Source organism: Coturnix japonica, chromosome 15 (assembly GCF_001577835.2).
Source record: "Coturnix japonica isolate 7356 chromosome 15, Coturnix japonica 2.1, whole genome shotgun sequence".
NCBI lineage: Eukaryota > Metazoa > Chordata > Aves > Galliformes > Phasianidae > Coturnix > Coturnix japonica.
This window is the reverse complement of record NC_029530.1, coordinates 5,673,113-5,689,279: the sequence shown is the minus strand read 5'-3', so window position 1 is coordinate 5,689,279 and position 16,167 is coordinate 5,673,113. Positions and strand designations below refer to the sequence as shown.

The 16,167-nt window shown below is 53.2% G+C and overlaps 3 protein-coding genes across 6 annotated transcripts in view; all 3 read left to right on the top strand.

Moving 5' to 3' along the window:
- The window catches only part of CORO1C (coronin 1C), a 35,332-nt gene extending 28,701 nt beyond the window's left edge, over positions 1-6,631 (top strand). For 3 of the 4 annotated variants that reach the window (XM_015878238.2, XM_015878241.2, XM_015878240.2), the window contains exons 5-11: positions 776-957; positions 1,464-1,583; positions 2,181-2,285; positions 2,919-3,064; positions 3,567-3,624; positions 3,712-3,957; positions 4,305-6,631. In XM_015878238.2, the coding sequence (XP_015733724.1) occupies positions 776-957; positions 1,464-1,583; positions 2,181-2,285; positions 2,919-3,064; positions 3,567-3,624; positions 3,712-3,957; positions 4,305-4,424 (977 nt within the window). In that variant the 3' untranslated portion in view covers positions 4,425-6,631. The remainder of the gene's footprint in view (positions 1-775; positions 958-1,463; positions 1,584-2,180; positions 2,286-2,918; positions 3,065-3,566; positions 3,625-3,711; positions 3,958-4,304) is intronic. The other variant, XM_015878239.1, reaches the window with a different exon arrangement.
- A 707-nt stretch (positions 6,632-7,338) lies between these two features.
- Positions 7,339-9,734, top strand: SELPLG (selectin P ligand). Its single transcript, XM_015878242.2, has 2 exons — positions 7,339-7,997; positions 8,430-9,734. Exon 2 carries the CDS (start codon positions 8,435-8,437, stop codon positions 9,623-9,625), a length of 1,191 nt encoding a protein of 396 aa, XP_015733728.1. The 5' UTR covers positions 7,339-7,997; positions 8,430-8,434; the 3' UTR covers positions 9,626-9,734.
- Positions 9,735-12,080: 2,346 nt separating this feature from the next.
- On the top strand, positions 12,081-15,293 carry TMEM119 (transmembrane protein 119). The gene is made up of 2 exons (XM_015878243.2): positions 12,081-12,710; positions 13,849-15,293. Exon 2 carries the CDS (start codon positions 13,853-13,855, stop codon positions 14,564-14,566), a length of 714 nt encoding a protein of 237 aa, XP_015733729.1. The 5' UTR covers positions 12,081-12,710; positions 13,849-13,852; the 3' UTR covers positions 14,567-15,293.
- Positions 15,294-16,167: the final 874 nt, after the last annotated feature.

Genomic DNA, 16,167 nt, shown 5'->3' with positions numbered 1-16,167 from the left:
AATTAGCAAAGCTCAGTATGGGAATACACAAAAGGAGAAGGCAGCTTGGTCATATTCCTGCTGTGTGTGTCCAGACAGCCTGGCCAGGAGGATACCATCAGGTCACTGCAGCCTCCAGACTTCTTAGTGGCAGCAAATTGATGTTGGATGTCTCTTGGACTGTTCAGAAATGTGCAGGGACCATCATCTTCTCCTCAATATGTTTTTCACCCCTCCTTAAGCGTTAGGAATCATTGCTAACTGACACTTTGTGCTTTTGTTCCCTTTCCTTGGATCTTATGGCTGCAGTCCTGTTCTTTATTTTGCTGTCATCTTGTTCAAGGCTTTATTCTTTGTCTTCTTGCTGTTTGGTCCTTGAACGAAACCACCTGCCTAATGATCCTCATGAAACAGCTGACCTCAGCTTTTGATGCCTGCCGTTTTTTTCTCCACCATGTTCTGCTGTTTCTTCTACTGTCGCTTGCCTAATTTTCCATCCACGCCACTCTTTCTGTTGCAAATCTCTATAACCTGAGAGGGCAGTGACTGTCAACCAGTGCTGTCATGTGCAGAGCTGTAAGAACATCACCTCTTTGCCATCTCTGGCCACTTTATCCCCTCTCTGACCCTGTATTCAAGTGAGGTGGTGCTGCCTGGGGTGCTGCACACAGAGTACAGTTAAGAGACAGTGCTTGAGGCACTGCAGCTGCAGCAGGTCTCATTCCTTGTTCTCTGCTGCTGGCTTTCTTCAGTTCACATCACATCTGTGATGTTTAACTTTCCTTTTCTCTTTCAGGTTGTGATAATGCAATTATCATCTGGAACGTGGGGACAGGTGAAGCCCTCATCAACTTAGACGACATGCACGTGGATGTGATCTACAATGTGAGCTGGAATCGCAATGGTAGCCTAATCTGTACAGCTTCCAAAGACAAAAAAGTTCGAATCATTGACCCCCGGAAACAAGAAATCATCGCTGTAAGTTTGTGCAGTCACTTCATTTCAGCAAAGAGAGCATAGGAATGAAGAACCTTTTTCAGAGCGAGAAAGAAATTACAAGAGGGATAGCAGTGCTTGGAGGATTTGTCTGGGTTTATTGGAATTAGTGTTTGAACTGGGATTTGAGGGCTGCGTTTTAAAACCTGCTGGAGTGTAATTCCACATCTAATCCTTTTGCATAATTACAGTTTCAAAGTTGTGTATGCAGAACGGAGATTTAGCAGCCTTGTATGCATTGTAGCTTGAGAAGAAGCCTTCCTTCAGCCTTGTAAGAATTGGATAGCTGGAACAAGCTGGCTGTGACCACTTCTTTTATAGCTTAGCAATGGCTTTCTTCCCTCAAGCATCAGGCTGGATGATGCTTCATATAGTCAGCATCCTGTGTGGAGGAGCAGCATGTCCTGCTGGCATTCTGTGCAGTCAGAAGTCACCACCAGTGGGGCATTCTGCTCCTTGCTAAAGGCTGTCCTGTACATCTATTTCAGGAGAAAGAGAAAACCCACGAGGGAGCCCGGCCCATGCGAGCCATTTTCCTTGCTGATGGAAACATCTTCACGACTGGCTTCAGCCGCATGAGTGAACGGCAGCTGGCCCTCTGGAATCCAGTAGGTTCCTAATCCACTGCTGCTGTGCTGTTGTAGTGCCTGGCTGAGCTGGAGACCAGGACCTACAGTCAGCTGCTGTGTTCTGTTGGTCTACTTGAGCTTCTTCCTTCTTCTCTCTGATCCTACTGAGACTTCCTGTGTTCAGAGCGTACTGACGTTGTTTGGGTTTGATGCTCGCTCAGGAGAGGAAGTAGGTTTTCTTCTGTCAGCCCCTGCCTCACCAAGAGCAGAAGTGAAGCTGGCAGCTCCACATCTGAAGTGCAGGGACAGTACATGAGCTGTATGTACGGAGCGAGACAGGAGCAAATCTGTCACACTGGCACAGGACTCTCACTAACAGGACTGTGTCATGTCTTTCCCTTCACTTGACCCCCTTGACTGGGGTCCTGCCCTGAATGTGTCTTGTGATTAAAACATCCTGAGGGAATGGATGAGCTTGCAGGACGTCAGCATTTGTTACTCTAACCCATAGAGCCTTCAGTGTGGGGAAGCTGAGTGTTCTCTAGCTCCACAGAACTGTTAATGATATAAATCCTATGTTAATATCAGCTTTTCCATTCTTTGGTAACAATGGAATTTTCTTTCTCCAATTTCCAGAAAAACATGGAGGAGCCAATAGCCCTTCACGAGATGGACACCAGCAATGGGGTCCTGCTGCCATTCTATGACCCAGATACCAACATTATTTACTTGTGTGGCAAGGTAAGGAGAAGCTGTTAATGGCCAGGCTTGTTTAGAGGTAGCCTGGCTGGATGAATGATGCTGTAAACAAATATAAAGAATTCCAGGCTGCTTTGATCCTCACTCTGCAGGGTTACACGGGTTACACAGAGCTTGTAAAGTCTGCACTGTGAAGGTCTGGTGTGTAATTGGATGTTTCTATGAGATGAATTTATATGGGTTAAGCTGTTCTTCATGCAACAGGTCAGATGCCTTCATTTGAACATCTTTTGTTGGTGTTGACCTGAATGTTTGGGTGTTAGAACAGGAGGAAATTGCATTTTAGATGTTCTTCTTCTCACGCTTGAAGGTGGTGGAGCGTGCAGCAACACTCATACTAGTTTTGTGGGCTTAGATAATAGAAAACTGGGATCACCTGTCCTCCTTTCTAAACACTAAGTACTCTGGAGTGCCCACTTCTGAGTGCTGCAGCTTTGGACTTCCTATGAAAAGGAGCTTAAAAACAAGGAGTGAACAAAATGAGGGTCCATACAAGTAAATCCAATGTCTTTGTAATGAGAAGCACTTGTTCCATATACCCGCTACCTCTCCTGCTGTTTCAGGGATGCTTGTGTAGCAGGATTCACTCTGGAGTGATCTCTTTGTGTCCTGCAGGGTGACAGTAGCATTCGCTACTTTGAGATCACGGATGAGTCCCCCTACGTTCACTACCTCAACACCTTCAGCAGCAAAGAGCCGCAGAGGGGGATGGGGTTCATGCCAAAGAGGGGCCTTGATGTGAACAAGTGCGAGATTGCCAGGTAAGGAGAAAGGCTGATCCCAATTGGCAACTTGTATGCGGCAAGCAGGTTGGAAGCTGTCTCGAGCAGCAGCGTGTGCAGATGTGGTTCAGAATTACAAAGGAAAGCAAGGCAAAGGAAAAACACCTGGGCTCAGAGTAAGGATGTGTAGTGAGCAGGAGGCTGCTGCTGTGATACCTGCAAATCACTTGTGTGGTGCTTGTCTCAACAGCCCGAGCAGCGGGCTGTGCCATTCTGACGGCCCCTCTGGCCAAAATGCTCTCTGAACTCACGCAGTGCCTAGGAGGGAGCTCTGCACACACACAGGTAGCTTTCTCTGGGCCTTACAAGGGCTCTGCTCTAGCACAGCCCTGCTGTGACTCCTTAGGATTGCCTCTGCCTCTCGGTACGCTGCTATGCATGAGCAGCAGAACTGAGGATTCCTCTGCATGGCGTGTCGGCTGTCCTCACCTCCAAGTCACACCTCCTCTTCATTGCTGGTTTTTTGTTTGTTTTTGGAAAGGTTCTTCAAGCTTCACGAGCGGAAATGTGAGCCCATCATCATGACCGTCCCTCGAAAGGTGAGTCCAGGATGCTGCTGGCGTGGTGTGCAGGTCGCTGCTGCCTTCCAGCCCCAAAGCTCCTGACCCACTCGTTTCTCCTTGCAGTCGGACCTCTTCCAGGACGACCTGTACCCTGACACAGCCGGCCCGGAGGCAGCGCTGGAAGCAGAAGAGTGGTTTGAAGGGAAGAATGCTGATCCCCTTCTCATTTCCTTGAAGCATGGGTACATTCCTGGCAAGAACAGGGATCTCAAGGTGGTCAAGAAGAATATACTGGACAACAAGCCTGCTGCAAACAAGAAAAGCGATCTCATAAGTGCTCCAAAGAAAGCAGCTGATGCCTCAGACACTGTGAGTAAAATCCCCACGAGCTTTTGGGGGTGTTGGCATGAAATTGGTTGCCATCCTCAGGAAGGGTTCTAGCAAAGCTGCTGTGTGCAATCCCAGCATGTTGGGACTGGGTCAGGCTGCTGTCTGCAAGGGGGGTTTGCGTAAGGGTTAGCAGCATGAGTGGGCTGATGGTTGGACTTGATCTCAGAGGTCTTTTCCAACCTTAATGGTTCCATGATGAGGGTGGGAGGTTCAGCGCGCTCGAGCCTTTCAAGGCTCCCATCCATAAAAACCCCTTTGCTTTAACAACTTAATTCTGCGGGCCTGAATCCTGCCATCTCTCATAGACGCTTTGTCTTTCCTCCCAGCAAAACGAAGCCAAATTGGACGAGATTTTGAAAGAGCTGAAATCCATAAAAGACACCATCACCAACCAAGACGAGCGCATTTCCAAGCTGGAACAGCAGATGGCGAAGATCGCGGACTGAGCGGAGCTGGCGGGCGCTGCCAGCCCAACACATTCCAGTTCCCCAGTTCGGCCAGCAGCAGCAGCGTGCAGCATTCCAGTACGAGCTTTCCTGTTCTCCCAAATTCACGTCAACGAGAGCCGATGATTAAAGCCAAGCTTTTTAGTGAAAGAATTCTTTTTTTTTCCTGATGTTTTAATGAATTTCTGTGACTGTGTCAACCGATTCAACGACAATAAGTGCTACTTTTACAGTCTTTATTATTATTATTATTATTTTTTCCCCCCCTCACAGATGTTATGAATTCTTGCAAAGAAAAAAAAACAAACCCCATCCTGACTTCTTTCGATGTCGTGCCCAAATATCTTTTCTAGATGTAGGGACCAATGCCACATTGTTCGTAACCATATCGATATATATATTTTTTTTTAAAGTTGCCAAAAAAAAAAAATAAGAAAAAGGAAAAAAACAGTTGCTTTTTTTTCTGTTTTTAAACTTTTATTTGCCACTTTTGCAGTATTTGTGTTGGAAATCTAAAGGGACAGCACTGTGTGTGTGTGCGCGTATGTGTGTGTGTGTCTGGGGGTGTTTATACCGTTTCGAGATGGGAACTGAAGCTATTTTGTATGACTCTTCAATGTTGAACAATCAGATCGGTTTCCCTCGCAGTGTGGCTGCTGCTGAGCCCCTCGGAGGTGACTCTCCTGCCTTCCTAATGCCTTTCTGATGGTGGTTGAAAAAATATATCTATCGTTGTGAACGAAGCGATCCGTGCCGCAATGCCTCTTCTCCTTTGTACGCCCTGCAGGACTTCTGAACCAGCGTCGTGCTGCCCAACGAAAAGAGATTGGGACCATCCCAGCTGTGTCCAAACAGACGTGTGCTCATTGCCAGGCTTTGTTTTAAGGCAGAAGTGACCTCCGTGCAGGCAGTGGTGTGTAGAGTTACTGGGGTGCAAAGCTGAAGGTGTTCGGTGTTGGCAACCTGCAGGTCATGCAAGCAGCCAGCTCCTGTGCTGTATGCATGGCTGTAAATGTGTGCCTGCACCTTATTTGCTTTCAGAAGCCTTTAAAAGCTGTGACTTTGCAATTCTTTGTCCCAAACTGTAGTGCTGATGATAGAAATTTGGTTACTTGCTTCCGAAACGATGTTAGGAGCAGCCAGGCAACTTTCATGATGGGTCTCCAGAAACAAAACGCCTCTGACTGTTTTTGACTTCCCCCCCAACCTCCCCATCATTCCTGCCTTAAAACTTCACAGGAAATAGTTTGTTCCTAGATGAGATCAGCAGCCCTCATCCTCTTTGAGATCCTCAGCTGAAAGGTGCAGGACTTGCCAAGCTCCTCGCTGGGTTTCTGCTGCTCACATGAGGTTTACACTGCCAGGGGGCTGCCTGTGCATGGGGCAGGCGTGTTCTTGGCTCTATTATCTGGCCATAGAAGTTCCCATGGGTGTGCCCAGGATGGTGCTGCCCAGCCAAACTCTGCCAACCCTTAGGCTTTGCTGTGTTGATGCAGCCCACATGCAGTGCCCGGTATCCCGTGCCAAACCCTATGTGAGTGAAACCTGGGGTCAGATTGACATCTGGGAAGCACTCAGCAGCTGATGAGCCCCCCCGGTCCCCTCCCAGCTGTCCCTGATCCAGCATAGCTGCAGTGTGTGCCAGCGTGTGTGCTTGGAGCCAGCCTCGGAGCAGCGTCAGGGTGCGTCCCTTCATCCAGGCTGATCCTTTTCTTTCCCATTAGGTTAGTTAGAAAGCCTCAAATCCCCCGTTAGGTTGGGGTTTGGGGTTTTACTTCTTTTCAGTGTTTGCATGTTCACTCCTTACCCATTAAGGATTGTCTGTGCTGGAGGGATGTCTGTGTCAGTGAGCATGGGGAGAGCTAGGAGAAGTAGCAGAGAGGCACGAGGATGGGATACGAAAAGCAGAGTACGTGTTATAATCCCATAGCATGAAAGCTTCCTCAAAGTGGTTTTTCCTTTGTAGCTGGGGGTGCCATGTCACAGCCCTCCAGATCCTCAGGGCCACTTGGTGACGTTTCTGTGCCACAGTATATGGCTGAGCTGATGTGTCTTTACTTTTGGGACATAAGAACCGAACGTTCTGCTTCCCCCTACCCCGAAATGGTGATTTCTGTGTTGATTTGTGTGACTTCAGGGTGGTTGTGTGCTTGGGGAGAGCTTTTTGTTTTCTAATTGGAGGGAAATAAAGTTTCCGTACCGCTGGATTGGAGGTGCCCAAATGGGGGTTGGTGTGCGGTGGAGGTTTGAGGAACGGCCTCTGTGGCTGTGTGAGCTTTATAGCTTGTGCTTTATTTAAATGAACTGATGATGCCTCGCCAGGCTCAGACAGAGTCAGTGCCTGAAGCTTTTTGTAGCCGCGATATCCCAGAAGAGAACCAGCGACGTCCTGAAAGATGCGCTCTTATAGAGCGGCCATAGAGTTACCTGTCTGAATATTTGCTTCCATTTTCAAGAGATAAAAAAAAAAAAAAAAGTCATTGATTACAAACTTCCTTCTCTTCGTTTTGTTCTTTCATTGTGTTCTTTGCCAGGCCTGGATGCCCAGGAAGGTGTGGGGGTGGGGAATGTCATCAGCTGTACCCAGTTCCCCCTATTGGAGCTGGTCCCAGGCAGGTGTGGGGGCTGTGGGGTTTGATGAATGATAGCACCACCGCAGCAATGGAAACCCAATGGTGTCAGACGGTGGCTGAGCCACCCCTCCTCTGGGACTCTGTGTTCTGCCCAGCCTGGCCCCAAGGGATGGTGGTTCCCCTGCAAGCACAACTGGAGGCTGCTGCGATGGCAAGATGGGGCTGCTCCCTGCAGGAGATGTTCCCTTGCAGCCTGTGCATGCCCTGGCCTTGTCCCAGTGATGCTCTACCTGTGCCCCATGGCTTCCCCAGAAGCTTTGGGGTGGATGCAGCCTGTGCTGGGGCAGAGGGCTGCAGAGGGGTTGTTTATGGGTGCAGGGTGTGCACTGCGGATGTGCTCTTGCAGCACCCTTCCTGCGGGTGCAGCTCCTGTGCGCTGCTGTGCCGGTGCTTGCGGTCAGGGCGGGTTCCTCCCCAGCATCCTTGTGCTCTATGATCCTGAGTGCTGCGCTGGCTGGGTGCAAACATGGAGGCTCTGTGAATGCATAAAGCCAAGCCCCTGCCCTCCTTCTCCTTTCCACACTGGGGTCTCCTGTGTCCTCCCATGGGGTCAGCTCCCAGGGGTCTGTGCCTGCACTGTGCCATGGTGCTGCCAGCTTTAGGACCGCCTTTCCCATCACTTCTGCTTTCAGTTGTGCTTTCAGCACAAGCCCCAGAGTGCAGGCAGGAGCAGAGCAGTGGAATACCCACAGGGGACCACCATCCTGGCAGAGGAGGAGGAGGCTGCTTTCTGGGGTGCACTCAGCCCCTTGGCCTCCGGTGTCAGCGTCACGTCCTCCCCTTGCAGGGCTCCAAAACCGCAGCTACGTTTCCTGCCTGCATCAGTGGGGAGCTGCAGGCGGAGCACAGCCCACGACACCCCTGGGGTTGGGACAGGGGCCTTCAGCAGTGACTGCAACCGGTGCTGCAGCTCGGGGTCCCACGGCATCCCCCGGCACAGGTGAGCCGCAAAACCCTTGGGGTTGGAGCAGGGTGCCCAGAGGATGCTTGGGGTCACCCAATGCCCCATGCTGCTCACTGGGGTGTGAGGAGGGTGGATATGGGGCAGTTTTGGAGCTGGGTGTTGGAGCTGTTTGGGGACTACTGAGTGCCAGGTGCATTTGGGTGGCTTTACTCGTGTGCTGAGTGGATGCCCCCAGTGTTATGTTAGCAGCATGGAGGGGGAGGAAGGTGCTGGGGGTTCTCAATCTGCAGCCCGTACCATCCCCACGCTTTCATTTCCACTTGGGCAGCCCTCCTGCACCTACTCCTCTCACTGCAGCCGTCTCCATCACGGCTCGTTTCCCATTTCCAGCCTCTTCACTTCCCTTTGCAAACTCTCTTTGCTCAGGCGGAGGTACCTCGTTTCACCCACCTCCTGTGTCCTCCCCAGGTTCCATGGCACTGGGCCACATCATGATGCTGGCTCTGCTGCTCAGCACCCTGCAGGACTGTAAACCCCGGCCCATGGAGCAGGGCCTGCAGTGGGTCTGGGGGGCAGCAGAGCAGACCCCAGCCAAGCCCCCACTGCCCTCCCGCAGGAGAAGAGCTGATGCTGGACCCCACAGCATCACCATGACACCTGTTAGCAATGACACTGCATCCCTTGGGCATGACATGCTGATGGGCATGGAGACAGGCAACACCACCGGGCAGCCCAAAGCTTTGGTGGACACCACAGCTGGTCCATTGGATGACTCTCCTGAGCCTCATGAGTTGCTGGGTACAGAGGTGGACAACACCTCCAGCCAGGCCTTGGCGCTGACCACAGTCAGTCTCTTGAATGAGACCAATTCCCTCCAGCCCCTCGTGGTTTTGGGTACAAAGCCACCAGCACAGCCAGGCAACACCCCCAAGCAAGCCAAGGCCTCACCGGTCACCACAGCGGATCCATTGGATGAGACCAACACTCCTGAGCCCATTGCACCTTTGGGTACAGAGCTGCCACCAAAGATGGGTGACAGCACCAGCCGGGCCAAGGTCTTGGTGGTCACCACAACGGATCCTCTGGATGAGACCGACCCTCCTGAGACAGTGCCCGGCACAGCAGCCCAAAGTGGCAGCACCATTGTGCCCAACCAGCTAATGGAATCCACAGGGCATGGCACAGATGGGACCATAACAAGTGGCACGGACACCTCCATGGAGCCACGCTCAGCTCTTCTCCCCACCACCAAGCTCTCCAAAAAATCTGGCTCTCACCCTCCATGGGAGGTGAATACAACACCTTTATCCATTAAACCATGGGGGACCACAGCGCCGGAGCCCTCGGATGACTTGTGGGACAACAGCTCTCTGATGAACAAGTGCCTGCTGGCCATCCTGCTGCTGGCGCTGGTGGCTGGGTTCTTCATGGTGTGCACAGCAGTGCTGGGCACTTTGCTTTGGCGGCGGGTGAGGACGGCCCGTCGGCAGCTCGGCCCCACTGAGATGATTTGCATCTCCTCCCTGCTGCCCGACAACGAGCGTGCTGCCACCAATGGTCCCCGGCGTGGGGCCCAGGTGCGTCACAAGCTGCTGGTCGATGCTGGCTCTGAAGCTGATGGTGACAACCTGACACTCAGCAGCTTTCTGCCGGAGCATCCCTGAAGCATCGCGGTGATGGAGTAGCGTGGGGTCCGCCTCTGGTGCCACCAGTGTCCCCCATTGGAACCGTATGGAAAAGACTCATCCACCCCATTAAAATGCCTCTGCTACACGGATGCAGTGACCTCTTGGTGCCTACCCACATCCCTATCCTGAAATTTTGCTTCTCCATCCTCCTCCTTCACTGGAAGCAGCAAAAATGAAACCCTCCCAGGCTGCAGAGTACATGGAGATGGTGACCCCAGGGTTCCCGAGCTCATGCTGGGAGTGGGAAGGGCGGTGGTGCTGCAGTGGGTGTGTTTGTGGCTTAACGTGTTCCTGCCTGTGGTCAAATGCAACGGGGCGAGGGGATGGCATTGGGGCCTGTGGGGTGCTGCTGGCCTGGGTCCCACCCACAGGTGGTGGTTGTGTGCTCTTAGCTTTGTGTTTAGGGGGAGAAGGGGACTCTGGGACCATTCTGGTCCCACCTTGTCCCAGTGGGGAGGTGTCAGCCACCCCTAGAGTCACCAATCCAACCTCTTCTCTGTGCCCAGCCCCAGAGGAGCCACCCAAGGGAGCAGAAATGGCTTATATCCCTGCCCCACCACCAGGCTGTGCCTCCATGTCACCATCCTGGTCCTACACAGGCACATCCTTGCATCCCCATCCATGTGCCATCCCTGCTCTTCCAGACTCAGCATCCCCATCCCTATCACATCAGGGCACTCTGTCCCCATCGCTGCATCCCCATCCCTGCCCTTTCAGGCTCAGCATTACTATCCCTATTGTCCCCATTGCTCTCCCAGATAAGCATCCTGCTCCTCCATCCCCACCCTGTCCCCATGTCCCCACCACCACGCTCACACCACCATTTCCAGCTGCATTTGGGCAGCAAAGCCCCTCCCCAAATGCTGTGCCCTGATCTATCCATGCCTCGAAAGCAGAGGGGTGGCCATCCCGCACCCGCCCTGGCCCCCGTGTGTTTACATTCACACTCTGCTTTGAATATTTTCCACCTCACTCAATGTAAATGTTTACGGTGAGGCTGCAGGGCCGGTGCAGCGGGGGCGGCGTGGTGGGGCCACCCCACAGCTGCTCTTCCATAGTGACGGCCATCTGCCATCAGAGGGACTTGGTACCACACTCTTTGCCGGGGAAACTATGTAGGATGGGATGTCCCCATGCCTTGAGCCACAACAAGGGCAGTGCCCAGGTTGGTTCCAACTGCAGATCCATGCTTGGTGTCTGTTGGCTGTGTACAATGCTGTGCAGAGCACAATGCTGTGCAGTGCAGGCTGCTATGTGGCTCATTGCTGTGCTGCCCACATGGCCACGCAAGCTGTGGTGCAGCCCTACAGGACGAAGTTCCCCCCCCCTCCCAGCTATTTTGCTGCCACAGCAAAGATCAAACCCAGCGGAGCAAATTACAAGCAGAGCAAGGCCGAAATTGCCCAAATTGCTGGTTGTGCTCGGGGCTGTGCTGAGCTGAGCCCTGTGGGCCCCCACCTTTCATCCACCCCAAATTACACAGCACAGCCCGGGTGGTGCTGCCCTGCCCAGTCCCCAAAAACAGCATCGTAATGGTGTAATGGTCGGTGGGTTCTGGCATCAGGGCCACCCCAAATTGTGCTATTTGCAGCTGGGGATGGTGGTTCGGTGCTCCCCAGTGCTGCTTTACCCTAAATCTCATCACAGCCCCGTGACTCTTGTGATAAGGAATGGGGACACATGGCACGCAGTGGGGCCCTGCTTCCCATCCCATCCTCTCCACTCCCCTTTTAGGATTTTCAGATAATTTAAGGTCGGGATAAGCAGCAGCTGTGAGCAGCCGGCGGACTGCAGGCAGATGAATTGATGTGTTATTTCTGGGAGCGAAGGGGTGACGCCGGGTGAAACCTGAACTGCGTTGGGGATGGAAATGGGGACAGGGACAGGAATGGGGACACCCGCCCTCATCTCCCACCCCGCAGTCCCAGTGCAGTGGCTTCTTAGGGGGATTCTGGCAGAGTCCCCAGGGAGGCAGGATGTGAATAGCAAAGGGGTGAGGTCACTGCTTGAGTTACTTCAGCTGCAGTGAAGGGGATGAGGGGCTGAGAAGGGTGAGATGGGGTGATGCCCCCATTCTGGAGCTGTTTCTGCACCTCAGGGCCACACTGTGAGCCACCAAAAGTGACAGGGAACCAAGCCCCATACCCTCCCCATCCTTGTCCCTGTCTTGGTCCCCATCCCCATCCTTACCTCTATGGATCTCAGGGTGACACCAGCTCTCCCTAGCCTGGGGACATTGCTCTGCCATGGGATGATGGGAGCTATGTAAGAGTCTGGCCTCCAGAGAGAGGCCAAACCTGAAAGGGGGTGGCAGAAGGGACATCCTTGGTGTGCCTGGTGGCAGACAGGGTGGATGGGTTGTACAGGTGAATGGGTTGGAGGGGATGGATGGGGGTGAATGAGGTGGATGGGATGGGTGGATGAATGGGGTGGAAAAGGCTGATGGAACTGATGGAGTGGATGGGATGGATAGGATGGATGGGGCAGGTGAGCAGAGCCCCATGCGCAGTTTTGGTCCCCTTTGTTCCAGGGCAGATGCATGATGATGCTTTGTAGGACCATGTGTCCTGAGCCCACATCATGGCAAAGGCTTGGGTTTACATGGATGGGATCCAGCCCCAGGTTGGGCTGCAGCCAAAGGGAAATGCATGGGGGCAATGCTCACATTTTGGGGCTGCACATAGCCCTGGAGGAACCACACTGTTACCTTCATCCCTTGCAACAACCCCCTTCTCACACCCCCTTTCCCTGCTTGCACCCCAAAAAGGACTGTGGGGAAAGAGACCCCTTTCATTGAGCAGCCCCTGGTCTGGGGCCACCCCACTGGGAGGGGGCCATGGTGGGCTGAGGGCTGCCTGTCCCTCTCCAGCCTCCCCCTGCTCCCTCCCCAATACGGCCCTAATGAGAACAAGCTGGTCTGCTGCGCTCACAGCCAGTGAGCTCAGGGCTGCGGGTGGAGGAGGAGGAGGAAGAGAAGGAGGAGGAGGAGGAGGAGGGAGCGGGACCAGGGCTCGGTGCGGACAGGCAGAGAAGAGCAGGACAGACACACGGTGCCAGTGAGGTGAGCCCCCTGAACCCCAGTTCTGTTGCATGGAGTCTCCTCTCCCCAAAGTTCCCACTTTCTAATGCTTTGTGTTCTCTTTTCTGCTCTAACTCCAACTTCGGGGTGGCTCAGCAGCTTTTGGGGTGTAGGATGGGTTCATATGCTTTGGAGGATGCTATGTCTGCACAGCACCGAAATCTCCAGATTCTTGAGCTGTAGAAAGCAGAGCTGGGTCTGCATTCATGTAGCAAAGTCAGGAATGGGGCCACATGGTGGGGCTGGGGACAGTGGGATGACAATGGTCACCCATTTGGGTTTCATGTATTGACTCTGCAGCTGCTGGCTCCTTTTGCAAACAAAGTAAGTCACCTTCCTGGGACATGGGATTGTGCCCCAAGCCTGAAACTGCATCCCCCAAACTCCCAGCAGGGATTGCAGAGCCACCTCCCACCCTGTGCACGCGCTGCTTTAATGCAAACCAGATTTCTGCAGCCGGAGAGAGCTGGAGCGCCAAAAGCTCAGGCTGGAGGCTGAGACTGGGGGGAGAAAACCCCCCAGTTTTCAACTGGTTGGAATTTGGAGGTGCAAGGATGGGAGATGGGCTTGGGGGGGGAGATGTGCTGTGTCTGGTACCAGTTGAGTTCCTGCCAACCTATTTATAGCTGAGCTCAGGCTGGGAACCGTTGGGAACGCTCCGCGCCGGGACGAGCGTTGGGAAATGCGGCGACTCCGTCTGTGTCAGAGTTTCCACTTGGAAACCTCAATTTTGAGGAATTTTCAAAGCAGACGAAGGCAGCCCGCAGCCCGCAGCCAGCTCTTGGCTCTTGGCTATTGGCTCTTGGCTCTCGCCCTGGTCACCTCGTCGCGCACGCAGCGTCCCCAAGACTTGAGCAATCGTGTTGGGCTGATTTCCATCTATTTTTGCAGCGCCTCGTTGCAAAACAAGCACAAGCATTGCTTATCCTCCACCATCTCTGCAGAGAGCAAACCAAAGCCAATAATGGCTTTTCTTGAAGAATTTGGGCTGCGTATGGCTGGGGGTCAATGCACTGCTTGGGGGCTTTGGGGTCAATGTGATGCGGTCTTTGCTTGGGGCAGGGTTTGGGTTTTTCCCCCAGCAAGCCCTAATGTTTTGCTGTTCCCCTGCTCTCTGCAGGGTGATGGCGGTGCAGCTGCCTGCGTGCTTTCTGTTGGTGTTTCTGGTGGCCCCGGTGCACTTGGCAGCCCCACGGCATGTGGCCGTGTTCCACGAGCCCAGTGGTGGCAGCGGGGATGGAGAGGAGGCCTCTGCTGTGCCCCCTGCCCAACCTGTGACGCCGGGGAGCGGCCCCACTATAGGGGATGCAGCGGGGACAGCCGTCACCAACAGCTCTGCGCCGGGCAATGTCTTGGATGGGTTGGTGGCTTTCTTCAAGGAGTACATGCTGCTGGTGGTGGTTGTGGGCTCGTTGGCCTTCGTCTTGCTCTTCATCATCTGCGCCGCCGTCATCGTGCGGCAGAAGCACAAAGCTTCAGCCTACTACCCGTCCTCCTTCCCCAAAAAGAAGTACGTGGACCAAAGGGACAAGACCGGAGGGCCTCGGGATTTCAGCGAGGTGCCTGACAAGGCTCCGGACCCTGATGCTGAGGAGCCCCTGGACTCTGGCCGACAGCTGCAGGCTGATATATTGGCTGCAGCCCAGAACCTCAAATCTCCCAGTAAAGCACCGTTGGCCAATGGGGCCGGTGCCCAGGGAGAGCATGAGGGCAGGGAGGAAGAAGTCAGCAAGCACCCCGCTGAGCCCCCTCCCCAGAATCAAGATGCTGAAGGAGTGGGACCGGAGGCAACAAGCGCAGAGGGCAAGGAGGCCCAAGATGGCTCTCCCAGCACTTAATGCCAACCATGGACTCAGAGCCGGGCTCCTGGCTGCCCTGCTCACCACCCACCCGAACGTGGAGGCTCAAGGAAGCCCCGATGAAGCCCCACTCCCCCTCCTATGCCTCCCCCCGACCCCATGCAGCCATGGGAGGCCATTTTTGAGCCGCGCTTTGGGCTGATGCGGTGCTCAGTGCAGCCAAACCCATTGCTTGTGCTTTCTCCATGGGTGCTTTCCTTGGATTCCCCCCAAAAATAAAGAGAAAAGCCCAGGCTGGGTCTCCCCACCGTCCTTGCACAGCTTTCTCGCAGATGTTATTTTCACTCATTATTGCAACCTGGCCCACACCCAGGCAATAGGGCATGGAGGAAACATGACCCATGACTTCATGACTGCTGGTAGTACAGACCTTCTATGGGGGCCCGGGGACATTGCAGACCCCTTGGATTGATGAGGGGGTCAGCTGCTCCCATCCTCCTTTTCCAACCCCCAACCCTGCAGTGCCTGGTGGAGATTGGAGGCATTCTAGATGTGTTTTGGTGAGAAAAAGAAAGGGAAAACCTTAGCCAACCTTAGCAGGAGGGAAGAGGATGCAGCAACAATGACCCCGTCCTTTTGTTTGCAAGCCCTGAATGTCACAGACCCCTCAGAAAGCACAGCAAATGGATCTCAGAAAGGAGCTGGACTTTTGCCTTATTTTCTTAACCCCCTTTGCTATGAATAAAAACATCTACTATGCACATTTCTTCCTCTCATGTGTGTTTCTGGAGCTGTCAGGGTAGGCAAACCGTGGGCTCAGTGCCATCCTTCCCTGGCAGAGCTTGAGGACATGAGGATGGGCAGGGGAGTAATGCTCCCTACAGCTGTGTGCTTGCTGCTGGTGACGCTCTCAGAGCCAGGGGACACTGTTATCACTTGCACAATCTGCATGCAATTCTCAGAAACCCTTATCTGGTGTCAGCCAGCACTGTGAGTGGGGAGGGCTCTGGCCTGAGATCCTCTTTGGGGAGATGCACACAGGTTTGTTTCCTGATCTCACACTGGTTTGCTTTGAGAACTCAGACACGTGCTTTGTCCTGCAGCAGGGCGTGCTAATAGAAGGCAAGTGTCTGATGTACCTGGAAGGCAGCACAACCCTGTATCCTCATGTATGGGAGTTGTTAGGCCATGGGCTGAATCATTGAGCAGCTGGTGAAGGGGTGTAGTCAGCCCTGGGAGCACAGGTGGAAGCAATTCACCTGGGTCCACCCCTCCTTAACCTCATTTAAGGGCTGGCAGCCACAAAGGAAGCATCTCTACCTGGAGATTGGCTCCTTTGTCACATTTGATGAGCCCTGATCCTTGGAAATGGGGTGAGCAATTCTTTCTTTATTACTGGATTGTGACCACTACCTTTCTTGGGTTTAAAGCAACTGTATCTGCTGTCATCTATCCTTACACCTCACATCCTTTTACCAATGTCGCTCTATGCTTTTAATATATCCCCATTACTCCAGCTGACAGCATTTTGCAGGGAAACCAAAGGATTCCCCCAAACAGGAGTGACAACAACTTAAAATAATAACTCAAAAAATAATTACATTGCAGACAGAAACCAGAACGAGCCACTTATTTTTACT